At 37.4% G+C, this 14,888-nt stretch overlaps 1 protein-coding gene across 3 annotated transcripts in view; it reads left to right on the top strand.

Moving 5' to 3' along the window:
* Positions 1-14,888, top strand: part of LOC124711175 (protein sex-lethal-like) — a 108,887-nt gene that overhangs the window by 27,591 nt on the left and 66,408 nt on the right. For all 3 annotated transcript variants that reach the window (XM_047241104.1, XM_047241102.1, XM_047241103.1), the window contains exon 3: positions 8,070-8,245. In XM_047241104.1, coding sequence (XP_047097060.1) covers positions 8,070-8,245 — 176 coding nt within the window. The remainder of the gene's footprint in view (positions 1-8,069; positions 8,246-14,888) is intronic.

The raw sequence follows: 14,888 nt of genomic DNA, 5'->3' as shown, positions 1-14,888 counted from the left end.
AAACCAAAATAACTAAACAAATTAAGACTTAAAAACAATAAAGCATCCGGAGAAGATGGTATAATTGCAGAACTACTAAAATCAGCTGGCCTGAACACTATTAAAGAGATTTCTCAGCTAATAGCACATACCTGGCAAACTGAGAAATTACCTAAGGACTGTAAAACGGCCCTAATTCATCCAATGCATAAAAAAAGGAACTAGAATCTATGTTAATAATTGCAAAGAAATCTCTCTTCTCCCAGTCACATACAAAATTCTTTCGCAACGTTTACTTGATTGAGCCTGAAAACAGTTAGAACATAAAATTGGTGAATACCGAGCAGGCTTTAGACCAAACAAATCTTGTTCGCAACAAATTCTTAATTTAAAACTGGCACCAAAGGATTTTTAGTAACAATATTGTATGTGGATGTGTGGAGTTTTAAAAAGGACTATGACTCAGTTGATTGTGAATCTCTTTTTCAAATTTTAGAGGAACAAGGGCTAGACAGTAAAACTCTAGCACGATTAAGGAAATGATAACTGACACTAGCTCTAAAGTTAAATTCATGAGAGAAATTTCTCATTTGATATTGAAGACTGGTGTTAGGTAGGGAGATGGACTCTCTCCATTACTGTTTAACTGTGTTTTGGAAAAGGTAATTACAGAATGGTGAGAGCAAAAGTCATGTCAATCAATCAAGTGAGGTAGAAGTAATATTGAGTAGATTGTCTCACCTTGGAAGTTGATCTGGAAATTTTAAGTAGGGGTATTACCACAGCTCAAAAACAAATTGAAATTCTTAAAGAAGTTGCAGAAAAACTAGGACTACAAATAACATTTGGAAAAAACGGCGTACATGACATGCAACAAACAAGCACTGAAGTTTTTTAACACAAAAAATGAAAAGGGTTACACAATTTAAGTACTTGGGGGAATCACACAAGAAAACAGTCTGGAAAAGCTGCAAATGAAGTTCGCTGTCAAAAGATGGCAGCTGCATTCAGCTCAACACAAATTTTTATAATAAAAAATTACTTTCTAAATTTAGTAAACGTAGGCACTGTAATAAAACTTAAATATCTGTATGGAGCATAAACTTTAATTTTTCAATAGAGAGAGGGATATTGAAGAAATCCAAGAGAAAGAAATATTGTTAGGAAAGTACTAGGCCCCAAAATTACTGATGGTGAAACTTATAGGCTGAGAAGTAATAAGGAAATAGAAGAATACACAGACATACACAGTGACATCGGAAAACAATGACTTAAATTTTATGGGCACAGTAAAAGAATGGCACCAACTAGGTTGACAAAAACAAATACAGTAAAACTTGCTAAAATCAGAATTGCCTGGGACTAAAATAATTTTCCAAATTGGACAAGTTTCCGGATTACGCTAAACTACTGGGATACTTAAAATCTGTCAGGTATCATGCACAAAAGTACAGTAAAATTTTTAATCATGCATATACTGTATTTACGTACCTTCACTCCAGCATATTAGAGTTCATTTACTGTACACTGGAAAACAGAACACTGGACTATTATACTAATTGATAAATAACACAGCATTTCTATATTTTTACTTGAACTTTAAATTCGTTTATTGTTGTATGTACATACATATTATTCCCATGTTTATTTGCTTTACATTTCACTTTTTTTGCCACCTATGAAAAGGGGAAACGTGTTTTGATTTCCTGTTCAAAATTGTTTTTTCTAGGCAATTTTTTGCATGATGCAGTAGTTCCCACAAGCTGGGAGAATTTGTGTGTGCTGCAAATTGCATAACATCGTTTATGTATGCTATGGCTTCTTCAGGCATATTAATTTTTCTTGGGGCATCATTTTGCTCCTCTTCTTCCTCCTTTGTTTCTTCTTCATCATCCTCTGTGTTGCGGATTCCTATTAAATCTGTTGCTGAAGTGGAAGCGGAGTGAGTTGACAGAAAGTCATCACTTCTTATGTAATCATCTGCATTACATGAAATGTTCTGCATTTTCATTAATTCAGCAATTGCTGCTGCATTTTCTTGATCTTAAATGGCCATTGAAGTATCTTGCTCTTGGCCCTCAAACCCCACTTTGTTGAAGCACTTGGTGACAGTTTCGGGTTATTTCCTTTACTGCCAAGCCAGTCCAACTTAGTGCATCCAGAACAGAAACTGATCGTGCAAGAGCAAACGCACTTTTCGCTTCAACACTAAGAATAAGAGATTGCATCAGTAATGGCCTATAATGACACTTGAATGTATAAACAACTTGGAGAAGACGTTTTCTTCAGATATTTAGCATTTCTTACGTATATGCCTCACTTTTGTCACCAGCAATGTATGGCACAAAGCACAACATATGCGTGTAGTGGCTTGACTATGTGAGGAATGTGTAACCTCCACCACATTAATGCTACTAATTGAAGAAAAGTAATTATTGATAACTTATATCATCAGTATTAGTCTTACAGAACTGTGGTAATAGTAATGAACTTTAGAAAATAATTTAGTTTTATGACTGAAACAAAATGGAATCGTTTGGTTTTCACCCCTCAGAAAATTTCATTTTACCTCTCAGGGGGTAATTAGCCACAAGTTGGGAACCACTGATTTAGTGTGAAGCGATTTGCAACAGTGATGGACAACATGTTGTAAAACATTTTAAACTACAAGACCCAATGATGAGAGCACAGCTCTCTCAAATCCGGCCATCCAATAAAATGCCTTTGAGTGGTTTCGGCTTGTGAAGTTTTCTGCAGTTATCATACATTGCAGCTCGCCCCCAGGTGGACACTGTCAGGAATATATAACATTTGTTGTTGTTGTGGTCTTCAGTCCTGAGAGACTGGTTTGATGCAGCTCTCCATGCTACTCTATCCTGTGCGAGCTTCTTCATCTCCCAGTACCTGCTGCAACCTACATCCTTCTGAATCTGCTTGGTGTATTCATCTCTTGGTCTCCCTCTACGATTTTTACCCTCCACGCTGCCCTCCAATACTAAACTGGTGATTCCTTGATGCCTCAGGCCATGTCCTACCAACCGATCCCTTCTTCTAGTCAAGTTGTGCCACAAACTTCTCTTCTCCCCAATTCTATTCAATACCTCCTCACTAGTTATGTGATCTATCCATCTAATCTTCAGCATTCTTCTGTAGCACCACATTCCGAAAGCTTCTATTCTCTTCTTGTCTAAACTATTTATCGTCCATGTTTCACTCCCATACATGGCTACACTCCATACAAATATTTTCAGAAACGACTTCCTGACACTTAAATCAATACTCGATGTTAACAAATTTCTCTTCTTCAGAAACGCTTTCCTTGCCATTGCCAGTCTACATTTTACATCCTCTCTACTTCGACCATCATCAGTTATTTATCTCCCCAAACAGCAAAACTCCTTTACTACTTTAAGTGTCTCATTTCCTAATCTAATTTCCTCAGCATCACCCATCTTAATTCGACTACATTCCATTATCCTCGTTTTGCTTTTGTTGATGTTCATCTTATATCCTCCCTTCAAGACACTATCCATTCCGTTCAACTGCTCTTCCAAGTCCTTTGCTGTCTCTGACAGAATTACAATGTCATTGGCGAACTTCAAAGTTTTTATTCCTTCTCCATGGACTTTAATTCCTACTCCGAATTTTTCTTTTGTTTCCTCCACTGCTTGCTCAATATACGGATTGAATAACATCAGGGAGAGGCTACAACCCTGTCTCACTCCCTTCCCAACCACTACTTCCCTTTCATGTCCCTCGACTCTTATAAAACATTTACCAGTTCTAAATTTATGCTATTTATTGCTTGTTTACATTTTCATAAGACAGGGAAGTAAAATAAACAAAAAGAAATGATTTACATTAATTTTTATCCTCACTGCATCTTTTGCTTACAAGGCCTGTTGTCTATGCTATCACTATTTTTAATAATAACAACAGTAATAACCAATCGTTCTCATCTTAGAAGTAGCACACAGTGCAATTTAAATCTTCTTTGAACCAAATATTTGGTTGTTTCTTCCAAATATGTTGCAATAGGTGAGGTTGTGGTTTCAGTGGGACCTGAGAACACAGCCCTTTTTTGTGATAACATTGCAAATTTCTCTTCTATACTGAGCTGAGAGTGTCGAATTGTGTCTTGCTTCCAAGGATATAGTCTGCCCTTTGCTCTCTTATGGGCTGTGTGGAACCAGTAGTTGACACACTTCTTTTGCTCTCATCATGCCTTATGGTGAGAATCAACAACATGCACACATCACCTAAGTAGCCACTGGCACCTGTCTAGACTTCTACTGTCTCGTGCAGAAATGTATAGTATTCTTGAGTATTTGTCCTATTTTAAAGTCAGTTCATTCCAACTACAAATGGATTCCAGCAAACTACAGTGTAAACATTGTAGCTGTTCATAAAAAGTCAAAGTATACGACAAAAATTCCCATGGTTGACACTATGATGAAGTCTGTTGCCTGATCACCACTCCCTCCCCACATTCACCCTAGTTCTCAGCCAAGCTGGCATGACTGTTCTCCTTGCAACCTTTCTGTAATGCTGTACTTGAGTAACTGTGAAACGTGGACTGAAATGTCTTCTTGTGTGTGTTTCATTTGCAGTAACAGTAACTAATATGTAAATAAAAGATTGCAGTCATGTTTCAGTTCTGTTCTCAAACTTTCGCTCACCCCACTATCTAGTGATGTCTGTCGGTGCTATACTTCAATTAAGAGTACTTTGCGGATGGCAGATTGCAATGGCAGTGGGTACCCACAAGGCTAGCAACACAGTGAATGTGTGTTGCTCGAGAAGGAACTATGGGTGGCTAGTGGCTGACCCCTACCACTCGACTTGTTGAAACGTCAATCTCAAAGTAATTTTAAGTGGAGTGTATTTCCACAAAAGGTCTTGCCACTGTTCTTAAGTCTCATGATAACAATTACAGTTAGTTTAATATGATTTATTTCATTGTTAAACAATTAATTCTCAATAAGTGCTCATTCTTGTTTCTCATGAATGTCGCCATCTTGATCTAAAGTTGATTGAAAGCTGATAATGTTTTTATGTGGTATTTTCAACTTGTACTTGGGACAAAGGGTAAAGATGCAACTAAATTGCGGAGAAATAAACACTGTGGAAATAGGAAGAGGAGTCAGACAAGGATGTTGTCTGTCACTGAGTCTCTTCACACTGTATGGAGAATGGTTGGTGAGAGAAGCTTTGAAAGGAAGTGGAAACTTCAGGATAGGACGACGACTCATCAGCACCATCAAGTATGCAGGTGACCTAACAGTGGTCACCAAAAATCAAAGACAGCTGTAACACATGATGGTTGGTGGGAAGTGAAACGAAATATGGCATGGAATTCAACATTGAGAAATTGAAGGTTATGTGGATATCAAAACAGGAGGAACCTTCGAGGAAGATAACTGCTGAACTGGAGAATGTGATACAGTGCAAGTACTTGGAAAGCTTGCTGACAAAGGATGCCCACTAAACAAATGAAATTTGAGCAAGAATTGCTATGGCCAAGTCCCCATGAAACAAGAATAGGACTCTGCTGACCGGCAACTTGGGCTTGGAATTAAGGAAGAAACTGGTGGAACATTGGCCTGTACAGAGCAGAGACATGTACCATGAGAGGAATGAAGAAAAAATAACCTGGAAAGTTTAGAAATGTGGTTCCGAGGAAGAATAGAGAAGATCAAGTGAACAGATCTGGTGACACATTACTATGTACTGAGAAGAGGAGGAGAGAAGAAAATTATTCTGAATACAGCTCTTTAGAGCAGTGGTTCACAGCCTGGGGTAATTACCCCCTTACGGGTAAAATGTAACTTTCTGAATGGTAAAAACAAAGGAGTTTTATGGTAATGGACTTCCAAAAATAATTTAATCTCTGTTTCATGCAAGGCTATAATACTGATTACATAAGTTATCAACAATTACATTTTCTTCAAATACTAGCATTAATGCGTCACACAATACGATGGAGGTTACAACTTGTGAAATGAATGTATCATCATTATCATCATCATCTTCTTCTTCTTCTTCTTCTTCTTCTTCTTCCTCACATTGCCCTACCACTACACATGCATTCTGTACGTAGTACCATACACCTGTGACGGCGACCTGTACTTCACTTTTGCTTAAATATCTCATGAAAATACCTGTTGCAGGATTGTAGGTAGTTGCGAGGATAAACTGGAAATTGCTTCATTATTCCCTTTGTAATCACCAGTACCTGTTGCAGGGCTTATACTGTATTATTATTATTATTATTATTTAGTGACAGTGGTCTGACATAAAGTACTGGCAGCCTGAAGTCTTTAAATTTCTGCCAGTTTAGAAGTAACGAGGCCAGCAATCAAGTGATAAACAAACAGTGGCCTAAGTTTAGTGCACATATTTTGATTTGGTTGATTTCAAATGGGGTTGAGTGAGCAATTGTCACTAGTGAGAATAGTAGTACAAAGGAAGCATGTTTTGTATCGAGTGTCCAGCCCTTGACAATTAGCATTCTTTTCTGAGGAGGAGTTGCAGGTAGCACTCACATTGTGCTTGACAAATGCATCATCATTCTATTAAAAAATGTTGTTGGAAATGTACAGTATCAATAGTCTCATTGACTTAATAGTTCATCGTTTAATAAAACCACAGGTGTTTTGCAAAAACGAAACGTTGCTTATCTTTCGTGATTTTAAAATGAGTGATCAACGAAAGTTTTTTTTCACTCTAAAATTTATGTAGGTGCTAATGTTGGTGACAGTGTGGATGGGGATAAATAGCTAATATCATATTGCACTCAGGGGTAATGCTGTTGTCAGAAAGGCTAGCAGCCACTGCTGTAGAGGAAAGTCATCTGGATCAGATGCATACTTAGGCATGATGGGCTCACACACAATGTCATCAAAAGGAAGATCAGAACAACTACAGCCCAAGGAAGATTTGAACATCTGGATGACATTAAATATGGAAGTATACTACAGACTGAAGACAGAAGCTGTAGACAGAAAACATTATTGTCAGAAATTCTCCGTACAAAGACACGCACCTGCCACTAGGCAGAATACTACATAATAATTCTAATATGTGAACAACATCCGAATTTCTCATGTGCAAACCATTTGGTAAATTGTTTAACTCTTGCCCAACCAAATTAAATATTGACTTGGGTTCAGAATCAATTAACGTTTTTTTAAGGACTACATTCTTGGCTTTGAATGTAAGCTGTACTTAAAAAGCAGCACAAAAGACAAAAGTTTGCATTCCGTATCCGTAAGTATATAAGAACTGCAAACATGTTCAAATAGAACAGTAGTTTGTAATATGGCAGAATGTAATGCTATTTCCTCCTGTCTTTCACAGAATTGTCAGATTTTAAGCAGCGCGATAGAGTATTGTAGTGACTAGTCCATAGGCTCCCTTGCAGTATGCCATGCAACTCAAATGTCACATGATTGTACAGGCAAGGTTGATACCGTATGGAGTGCTTTGGTATATCGGAAAATCTTGAGCCTGTTTGAATGGAGTATTGCATTCCCAGGCCCACTCTTCTGAATTCTTCAGAATAAATCTGCACATGACCTGACCAGCCAAAGCTTCATATTTAAATGAAAGACAACTCCTGTATTAATGTATTAAACAATAGATAAATGTTGACCTAAGCAGCAGTAGTTTAATCTATGAGTATAAGATGACTGTGTTTTACCAATGACGAATTTGGGAAGAAGCATCATCTTATAATCGAGTAAATATCATACTTAAAACAGGTAAATTATGCTAAATTTTGAGTAATGATTTCCACTTCATAGTAAAATAGGAAATACGTTAGTTAACATATTTACCCACTCGTACTTTCCTGCTTCTGAAAAATGTGGCAAAGGAGACTATTTCATTAGCAGATGCTACTCTGCAGACCTTGTTTCATTCAGTTGTGCCACAAGGAAAAAGTGATTGGTTTATCTCATAGAGAATAGAGAAATGGCTTGTATGAACAGTCTAGTTTGTTCATATTCTTTTCTAATTGTAATAACATAATGAGGATTTTATGTATGATAATATATTTTTATTTTATGTAATGGATGTTTGTGTTGCAGACTGGATACAGCTATGGTTTTGGTTTTGTGAATTACCAAAAACCTGAGGATGCTATTCGTGCCATTGCAACACTAAATGGATTCCAGGTGCAGAATAAAAGATTGAAAGTTTCTTTTGCACGACCATCTGGTTATGATATTAAAGATACGAACCTCTATGTAACAAACTTGCCACGGTAAGCTTTTATTTTAATTTTCTTTATTGTCTTTCTTTCTGGCATGCAGGAAAATCTTTACTACTACTTTCTATAAATACTTTGATGATTCCAGACTTCACTTTAATGTACATTTGTTTGAGTTGCAAATACAGAGCTGTCTCCAGTGGCATCACTAGGATGCCCAACAGAAACTGAAAAACCATGGTATCATAGTCCAAGTTCACAAAATAGGTCGACATTTGTAAGTGTAAATTAATAGTAGCTTATGCCTTGGTTTACAGTTTGATTAGACCATTTATGGGATTTGGGGCAATGTAATAGTGTGTCCTAACTGGCACGATCTAGTATCTGTTTCTTTTGTTGGTACAAAAGTTTTGTTGAGGCAACAATCACAGTAGCCTAGACTACACTTCATTGTGTTAAAGTTTGCACATGTATGCAAGAATACCTAATTACCTTCTGGTCCATAAATTTTTGTACCTGTAAATGTAATGGAAAAGAAAATTGAATAGAGCTGATACGGTGTCACAGAATCTAAAATGCCGTAAAGACTTTTTTATATTAAAATGTTTAATCACCTTTGTGGCTCCACAAATATTTACTAATGCTTCTTGTACTGAGCCGTACAGTGCTGCAGAAGATATATCTTAGGTGACATATTGAAATGAAATGTGTTGTGAATTGATTTTCTAAGTAGTTTCATGAATTGCTTTCAGAAAGTGTTTGAAATTTTTACCCCCAAACTGATTATATGTGCTGCCAATCATCATCTGATTCATCCCAGGATTTGATCTTTATGCTCAATCTATTCTGAAACTATGTTAAAACATTTTTCAAATGTTATACCATGAAGTGCTCAAACCAGACCTGATATAGTGTCCTCTTATGAAGTGCTTGTAATGACATCTCTTGTTTGAAAGGAAACTGTATTTGGTCCTCCATCTATGTGAACATAATGTTTGATGGAAGACTGCTGCAAAGGAAAATGTACTGGTATTAATGTAAATTGATGTAAATGATATTTCAGTAAAGTGTGACAGCAAGAAGCCATTGTCACAGATTTTCGTGAAATAGATCCATTCAGATTGTGATGCAAAGTAGCTGTTTGGTTTGTAACCTGTTACGACATTTTTTTGTTGAGTTATAGTGTCAAGATGGCTTCTCATGTTCATCTGCAACATTTTACATTTTCTGTTATTAAATTTATAATGAGCTTTTTTTGGAGATGCATATTGCCACAGGAAGACCTAAATCTGTGCTTGAATGGAATGAACAGAGTAGAGTGGGAAGAAACCATAACAACTGGTACAATGGGACTAATCCTCTGCCATCTACCTCTGGTGGTTTGCAGAGTATAGATATTCATAACGGTGAAAAAGACTGCAAATAGAAATTCAGTATGCCAAGTCACTATTTATTCACAAGGTGGAGGTTAATGTTCATGCATCTAATGCTTTCTGTTAAGGAACATGTACAGTAAGCCATAGAATGTGAACATCTGAAATTTATCACGCACTGATTGAATGGAACACTCTTATTGTAAGCAGAGGTCGTAAGATAGCCAAGGTACTACAAACCACCAAAATTGCTTAGTACTCCGTTATGATAGAAATCCATCACAGAGAAAGGGCATAGTTTTACATGCTAGGACCATCTGGAATGGAAAATAGAGTTGAGAAAACTATTCGACTGACTGAAGTTAAGAGAGAAAATGTAAAAGAGTAAATGGATTGCATGAAAATACAACTGTTCTGACAGTCATTGCACCAGAGTCAAAATTTTGCTGTCACGTTCTATGCAGATGAAATTGTTCGATTTAATGACTTATGAGACAGGAGTGTTAGCAAGTACTAACTTTCAGGAAGAGAAATGTTTAGTATTGCCAATACATAAAAGTGATGCTCCTGTCCTCACTTTTCGAACCATTACTTCCTTCTTTCTCTTGTAGAGGTTCCGCACCTACATAACACTCTCATTTCTCAGCTTTCCCATTTTCATTATACCTATCCAACTTCTCTAAAGCTTCATTTCATTTGATCACACTTTTTTTTGTCCCCGCTTTATTTTAGGGCTCAGGTTTCTCCAGCACACAACAGAACTGGTATATAATATGCTTGGCATATCATGTTCTTACTTTTCTGAGGAACTATACTTGTCGCATCCATGTTAAGATCGGCAGCTGTCAAAATTTCTTTTTATTGTCTTTTTTTAGTCTTTGTGATTGCCTGTTGAGGTTTAGTAAAAATCTTTTTAATTCCCTTCCTTGAGTCCTATATAAGGACATAATTGTAATACAGTCTGTTTATAATTCCACACAATGAATTTCAAATACAGATTCGTTGTTTAGCAAATTAAATTTATTTCCAACTTTGTAGTTTGGCAAGGCTTTTCATGAGAAGCAGGTAAATCCATGGATTTTGTTGCATCTACAAAAGCAATAGGCAACAAGGAAATTTCTTAGTTTATTTAAAGTTACCATGCAGTATTTCATATGCCAGTGTTCATTTATGCAGATCACTTTAAAATTTCTTATGTCTGAAAAGTAATTTGAGATGGATAGTGACTGCACTTGTTATGTATGAACACAGGGAGACTTGGCTTAAGAAGCGACGTTGGCTGTGGTTTATTGCTGGGGTAGTCAACCTTTTTTACCTACTTGCCCACTTTTGTATCTCTGTTTGTAGTAAAATTTTCTAACTGCCCAACAGTTCCACTGTAATGGTGATTTATAAAGTGAGGAAGTAACTGTACTATATAAAATTTATAAAGCAGATTTACAGCAAATTAAAGCATATAATAATAATTACTTACCAAATACTTTGTCAAAATTTTATGAAAACCAGATGTAAATGTTTTTCAAATCCCTCTTGTCTGTTGCCCACCATGAAAGCTGGAACGCCCACTCGTGGGTGGTAGGGACCAGGTCAACTGTCACTGGGTTATAGGCTTCAGGCCACTTTTCTGAGCTACAATGATATTGGAGTGCCTTTCGGTGCTTTTGGGAATCCCAGTGTTGTTGTGTCTTCCGATGCACCACATCTGACCAGTTTATGGTTTATCCTCACTTAAGGGTGAGTGCCAGAGTGACAGGTTCATGTATCTCTGGAACCGACTACACAGCTGCCCCGTTATGCCTTCACAACTGGTATGAGGTGCTGCCCTGCATTGATAACATAGCTGAGCCAGCAGAGGATTACTTTATGTTGAGCAAGTTGCCAGTTTTCCAGCCATGTCGAGACAGGCACAGGCAGTGAGTATGTTGATTATCAGGAGTTCCAGTGTTAAATGGGTAATGAAGCTCCTCAGGGAAAAAGCAGGCAAGTTGGCAAAGGAAGCCAGTGTGCACCCTTTATGTTTACAGGACGTCTCAAGTGAGATATGAAGATGGCTGCTGAACACACAGGATGTTACCAGCTGCAAATCATAGCTCATACCTGCATGAATGATGCTTCCTGCTAGAGTTCTGAGGCTATCGTTTGTTCCTTCAAGTGGTTGGCTGGACTAGCATTGTATATGGGGTGCAAACAAGGTTCATAGTTTGCAGCATCATACCAGAGTTGATTCTCTGATTTTGTGCTGCGTGGGGGGGGGGTCTCAACCAGCGGCTCAGGCAATTTTGTGATAATTCATGTGTGAATTTCTTGACACCTGTTATTAACCAGAGAGTTGTGGAGCATCCCTCCCCCCCCCCCCCCCCCCATACACACACACACACACACACACACACACACACACACACACACAGGTCTGTTGAGCACAGCACAATGGCAGCAGATAGCTGAGAATGTGGGCTGTTTTTAATTTATTTTATTTTTTTATGTTAAGAGGAAGTTCTCCTTAGGATCACCGATGATGAATTGCTTGATAGATCATCCACATTACTCTCAGACAATGTTTGTCATTGCAAATCATAAAGAGAAAATACTAACGTGATATTAGTACTGCTTATTAAAGGTAATATGACCTGCTTAGTAACAATGTTATGATGGTAGCAAAATCCTGAGTTGAGATTGGAATATGTATTGCAAGAATAGGTTAAATGGCCATGGTCACAGCCCATTTATTGCCGTGAAAGGTTTGATGGTGTTTAGTGACATTATTACAGATTCCAAATGTAGACTAATAACAAAACTGCTATGTCTGTCTATCTGTTTGAACACACGAACACGCTAATCTCTAAAAAATGGGATTTCACAGGTAACTTAAGTATAGCTTGGCCCATGACTTTATTTCATGAAAATCAGAACATGAATTAAAAAGTATCATCATTTACAGTCTTTATCTAAAAAATGTGCTCACAGTGCAGTACTCCAAAGAACCTATAGGTGGTGCTGTTAGTTTTTTCAACTCAGTGACAGATGTATTTTCAGAAGTTTATGCAGTCTTGTCTTTATGACTGTGAAACTAAGTGCGAATTCGCTTGGCTGCGATATACGGAGTCACTGGTTTCGCTTTGAGTATTAAAAATGACGTTGGTTTATTCCTTTTGATGTGTTTCATTTGCATTCTTTGCTAGGGTTAACAAATTTGTTAAGTTTTCTTTGTGGTTTGTGGGCCTACTCATAACATTTTGATTTGGTTCTGTGTATAAACAAATATGCCCAGAAAACAGTAGAGTCATTCTGAATGCAACAGAACAGCTAAAACACTATGAATATATGGTCTCGAGAATCCAGTGACATGCGGAAAGACTTGTTCTGGCTTGAGAACATCAGGCGTTAACTTGCTCTTTGGTATATCTTTCCAAAAGTGAGATATGATGTAACTCTGATTGAGAGCATCATGCATCATCTCACTTCTCAGAGTTCTTCACTCACAGAGGCTAATACTGGGAGGTTATAATTAAAGTGCTACTACGCACAGAGGTCCAGTGTGGGCTACACTTATTATATGGCAGTGACATTTGGTAGACATTCTAATGCATTAATAAGGAACTGATTTACACTGGAAAAAAATTAGTTCAAATATTTGGCCACCAGATGCAAATCTGGCTCTGTGAATGCGGGAGAGGCATATATAAATGTTTCTGTAGGTGATGGATTAAGAAGGAGACCTGAGCAGAAAAGGTCAAACAAGTGAGAAAGGCACAATGTTGATTTTATTTTTAAATGCCACTTACACACTTCATTCAGTATGAACATTAGAGATGTCAGTGAGATGCTGTATAGTGCCAAATTTGCACCTGATGACCAAAATGGAAAGTAATTTTTTTCCAATGGAAATAGATTCTATATTAATGCATTAGGATGTCTACCAAGTTTCACTGCCATATGATAATTACAGCTCACACTGTACCTCCATGAATAGCTGCACTTTATTTGTAAGCAGCCAGTAGGTACTCCTCTCCAACGTAACATTACGGAAGCAGAAGTTTTGATGGGTAGTGGCACAAGCAAGAGAGTTTCTATAGTGACCACAAACAAAGCACAAGGCCAGAAACGGTGTGTTGTGGACATGGACCTTAGTGTTAGTTGGTTGCCAGTTCTACGTGGCTCTCTCTCTTGTCGGTGAAGCAAACAAACTGTTAGTTTGTGTCCGCTCTCATAATTCTTCAAAAATAGCATAGAAAGAATCTTTATAAGTCAAAGATAAATTCCACGCATGCGAAGTAAATAAATACTTGGGCACTATCAGCTACTGTGAAATAATTTAGATAAAGTTAAGCATGAAAGGAGGTTCAAACATGGTTAATTAGATGCATTTATAGGCCGCCTATATCAGGAGCCTTAGTAGCAGAGCACATCAGGGAAAACCTGCAGAATGTTGGGAGTAAGTTTCCTGTTAACGTTTTTGTGATAAGGCAAGACTTCAATTTGCCATCTATTGTATCGGAGAGTCATGCGATTAAACCTGGTGTCAGAGACAGGGATTTGTGTGAGATTATTCTGAATGTATTGTATGCGAATTACTTCAAGCAGTTAGAGAAATGCTTCATAAGAGCAGTGTTTTAGACCTTGTAACAACAAACAGACCCCAGTGTTTTGAATCGGTTAACATGTAGTAGGGCATCAGTGCTTACAAGGTTGCAATAGCCTCAATGAGGATGGGTCTTACAAAGCATGTTGAGAAAGGTAATATTTTTACTTAACAAGAGTGACAGGGTACAAATGGCAGAGTACATGAATACTTGTAGTAAACATCAAGTAATCAGGTCAGATGATGAAGCTGTGATGCAGAAATGGATAAGATTCAAAATTGTTGTTCAGTATGCTTTATACCAGTATGTGCTTAGCTGTTTTATATCACTATGTGCTGAGCAAGGTTTTAAGGGCATGGAAAATGCATGTTAGAAAGTTGCTGCAAAATCAAGGAGAGCTTCATCACAGACTTAAGCAAAGTCAAAGCTTAGTTTACAAATAAAAGCTGAATGAACCGAAAATAACAACATAGAGAGCAATGCAAGAAGCATTCAGTGAATTTGAGAGTGAAATTTTGCCAAATAACTTGTGTTATGTAAAGTCAGTAAGTGGATTGAAAACATTCATTCAGCAATTCAGTGACCATACTGGCACCAAAACGGAAGGTGATGGAGAGAAAGCTGAAATATTGAAGTCATTCTTCCAGAACTGTTTCGCCGTGGTGATCGTCATATAGTTCCTTCTTTCCAACCTCACAAGAGTGCCAAAATGGAAAAATATCAACTAAAAGAGCTCGATCGTGG

This window comes from Schistocerca piceifrons, chromosome 8, assembly GCF_021461385.2.
Source record: "Schistocerca piceifrons isolate TAMUIC-IGC-003096 chromosome 8, iqSchPice1.1, whole genome shotgun sequence".
Taxonomy (NCBI): domain Eukaryota; kingdom Metazoa; phylum Arthropoda; class Insecta; order Orthoptera; family Acrididae; genus Schistocerca; species Schistocerca piceifrons.
Note: the sequence above shows the minus strand (reverse complement) of the source record. Positions and strands in the feature narration are given on the sequence as shown.